The following is a 3,852-nucleotide window of genomic DNA, read 5'->3' as shown; positions in this document are numbered from 1 at the left end:
CCGCCAAGCCTGCCTCGGGAGCCACTCTGCGGCCTGGAGCAGGCCCCAGACTCCTGCAAGTGGGGGGCCAGCTTCCTGCCGACCTCGCCACCCTCCGCCACTCCATCACTGACTGATATTTTAGCAAAATATGATAGAAATGAAAAACAGATCACGTGCTCGGATTGACAGCGATGTCGAGATGCTACAGAATTCACCGCATGCCTCCACTCCACCTCCGTACTGACTCAGCACAGACAGAAGCAAACAGCTCTGGGACCCCGCACTGGCCTGCGGCCCCCAGTGTGAGCTGCGTCACCCTGGGGCTCCATGCATGTCCCCACATGTTCATCGCACCCTGTTCTCACTCCTGTGAACGCGTCCACGCCCCTCACCAGACTAGGCCAGTCACCCGCGTAATGGATCTTGTTCACTGTTTGTTCCCTGAGCCTACCACATCCTGGGCACACGGATGTACTGTTTGGAGGAAGGACCCGGTCTGCACATCTCTTTTCCTGCTTTCCATTCTCTGTGACTTTACACTCTGACCTTGGTGGGTCCTTTAAGCCCACAGGGAGAGGTTAGTGGCTGACTCAGATATTGTCACATAGATTAACGAAATCAGATATAGACGTTACGCAACACTGGCACGTGCTCCATACATAACCTTTGTTGGGTGTTATCAGAGAATATGGGGTTTCTTCTTCAAAAGGGTTTTAGACTCACTTGGGAGACCAAATGCGTGCACCCAGAAAGTTCTAGTATAGAACAGATGAAGATCAGGTACCAAAAGAATGGACGTAGATGCTGGGGATTTGCAGAGGGGAGCAGGGGTGCCAGGGAAGGCTACACACTTGGCAGGTTGGGGACTGGGAGGTTTGGATGGGGGAGGAGTCACGTGAACAAAGGTCCAGGCGGACACAGCGTGGACAGGCAGGCCGAGGCCCCCCTACCCACCCTGCAGGGCCAGGGCACCCGGCGTCCCTCCACGAGGCAGTGGGGCCTACTTGTCGAGGGAGGAAGACTGGGCCCGGGACCAGAGCACGGAGCCCTGTGCGGCGGGCACTACCGCCCTCCCGTCTGTCACCACCGCCCTCCAGCCGGGCGCTGCGGCCCCATCCCCTCCGCACCCGGCCTTCCCACAGCATCGCGTCTCACGGGGAGTGAGAGCAGGGGTCTGGGCGGCACTGTGGCCCCAGCAAGGCTGGATGACCCTCAGGGAACCACTTCGGGAGCTTGGCCCCTTCCTAAGGTGCTCGGACAAGCCGAGGACCTGGCCCACACTTACTGGGCCTGACGTGCAGGTCATGAAACTGATACGCATTTCTGCTCTGTGAAGCTGTGCGCCAGGCACTTTAGATCATTTGCATTTTGCACAGTCCTTCGGGGATCTGTTCATTTTGTGGCTCAAGGAGTGTGCGCGCGTTGGGGGTGGCGTGGGTGGGAGAGAACCGGCAGGCGCTGACGCTGGGCCCGGCACGGGACACGGGGGGAGGCCACGCTACCTGGGTGAAGAGGCCCAGGGCCTTGTGCAGGTTGGCGTACATGCCCGTGGGCGGCTCGTTGGTGATTTTGATGGCGTTCTCCAGGATGCCCTGGGGGATGATGTGGGACTCGGGGCTGGGGGCCGGCTCGGCGCTGATGAACACGCGGTAGTCATCGTGGCTGCCGACGCTGTACCGCTCCAGCTTCTTGTCCAGGGTGCTCAGCCACTGGGCCACCAGGTGGATGTTCTGCAGCCAAGACCAGGGCTTAGTGCCCGCACACTCATCCCCACCCCGGGCCCATAGGGCAGGCCCCTCCCCAATGGCACCCGCACTCCCCACCCCGCTGTCCGCCCTTCCCAGGGCGCTGGCCACGCTTGATAATTTCACTGAGCAACTGAGCCCCCAGAGTTGAAGCTTGTTCTCAGTTCGTTCAGGACCTCCAGCCTTGTGGCGAGTCCTTCCTGCCCTCCACCAGCATAAGGGCTGAGAATTATATGGTCCCCACCCCTCCTCTGAGAGGCTTGAGTAAAAAGAAATGACTTGGAGGGACTCCCCTGGTGGCGCAGTGGTTAAGAATCTGCCTGCCAATGCAGGGGATACGAGTTCGAGCCCTGGCCCAGGAAGATCCCACATGCTGCGGAGCAGCTAAGCCCGTGCGCCGCAACTACTGAGCCTGCGCTCTAGAGCCCGTGAGCCACAACTACTGAGCCCGCAAGCCACACTACTGAGCCTGTGCTCTAGAGCCCGCGAATCACAACTACTGAGCCTGCGCTTTAGAGCCCGTGCGCCGCAACTACTGAGCCCGTGGGCCACAACTACTGAAGCCCACGCGCCCTAGAGCCCCTGCTCCACAACAAGAGAAGCCACTGCAATGAGAAGCCCGCACACCACAACGAAGAGTAGCCCCCGCTCGCCACAACTAGAGAAAGCCCGCACGCAGCAACGAAGACCCAATGCAGCCAAAAATAAATAAATTTATAAAGAAAAAAAAAAGAAATGACTTGGAGAAAAGAGAACCCGCATGCACTGTTGGTGGGATTGTAAATTGGCACAGCCACTATGGAAAACAGTTTGGAGGCTCCTCATGAAATGAAAAATAGAACTACCCTGTCATCCAGTAATTCCAATTCTGGGTATTTATCCAAAGAAAATGAAAACACTGATTCCAAAAGATACGTGCACCCCTATGTTCACAGCAGCATTATTCGCAATTGCCAAGATGTGGAAGCAACTTAAGTGCCCCTCAACAGGTGAGTGGGTAAAGATGCGGTGTATATACACAGTGGAATACTAGCCATAAAAGAAGAATGAAATTTTGCCACCTGCGACAACATGGCCGGCCCTAGAGAATATGATGCTAAGTGAAATAAGTCAAAGAGAAAGACAAATACTGTATGATTTCACTTATACGTGGAATCTAAAAAGCAAAACACATGAACAAACACAGCAAAACAGAAAGAGAGTCACAGATACAGAGCACAGACAGGTGGTTGCCAGAGGGGTGGGGGGAGGAGAGAAATAGGTGAGGGCAATTAAGAGGCACAAACTTCCAGTTACAAGATAGAAGAGTCACAGGTATGAAATGTACAGTGTGGGGAATATGAGGTCATGTCTTTGGTGACAGATGGTAACTGGACTTGTCGTGGCAATCATTTTGTAAAAGAAAATGAACAGAAAGAAATGACTCGAACCTGAGGTCCCCGCATGGGACCAGGCTAGGTAGGCCCTGTGGACTGAGGTCAGCCACGCCGGAAGCCGAGGCGGGCCTGCAGTGGGACCAGCCGGGACCTGGCGGTGGTCGGGGGGCGGGGTGCTTGGAGGGGCTGCAGGACCGAGGAGGGGCAGTTGAGCCAACAACGGGGAGGAGGGGATGTCTTTCTCACTGCTGAAGAATCCACACTTTCAGTGGTGATGCCTCACACCACCTGCCAACCCAGGCAGAACTGTGCTTGGTGTGGGCGCCTCCTGCCCCCTCCTTCAGGGGCTGTAGGATTCCCAGCCACGCTTGTGAATGTGAATCCCGTAACCTGCTTTCCTTCAGGCCAAGCCCCACGGGCGCCGAGGCTGGGATCCCTCACCCAAGAGGCACGGGTGCCGCCCACCCCCATACCTGCAGAATGACCCAGTGTCCCTTCTCCATAGCCATGTCCAGGGCATTCTCCGCCACAGCCTCTTGTCCCTGCCCCAGGGACACGTTATGGAGTTTCCCGTTGTCTATGGTAAATCCCAATTTTTTCCCTAAAGGAAAGGAGAACAGGAAAAGCATGGGGACGGCTGAATGACAAAAATGGAGCTGGGCTTCCCTGGTGGCGCAGTGGTTGGGAGCCCGCCTGCCGATGCGGGGGACGCGGGTTCGTGCCCCGGTCCGGGAGGATCCCGCGTGCCG

At 56.7% G+C, this 3,852-nt stretch overlaps 1 protein-coding gene across 1 annotated transcript in view; it reads right to left on the bottom strand.

Moving 5' to 3' along the window:
- DNAH17 (dynein axonemal heavy chain 17) overlaps positions 1-3,852 on the bottom strand; it is a 115,481-nt gene that overhangs the window by 12,859 nt on the left and 98,770 nt on the right. The window contains exons 72-73 of the mRNA XM_007462391.1: positions 3,577-3,704; positions 1,485-1,712 (exon numbers count right to left, since the gene is read on the bottom strand). Of these exons, the coding sequence (XP_007462453.1) occupies positions 1,485-1,712; positions 3,577-3,704 (356 nt within the window). The remainder of the gene's footprint in view (positions 1-1,484; positions 1,713-3,576; positions 3,705-3,852) is intronic.

The sequence above is a fragment of the Lipotes vexillifer genome, unplaced genomic scaffold, assembly GCF_000442215.2.
Source record: "Lipotes vexillifer unplaced genomic scaffold, Lipotes_vexillifer_v1.1 scaffold1691, whole genome shotgun sequence".
Lineage (NCBI taxonomy): Eukaryota > Metazoa > Chordata > Mammalia > Artiodactyla > Lipotidae > Lipotes > Lipotes vexillifer.
This window is presented reverse-complemented; position numbering and strand designations above follow the sequence as displayed.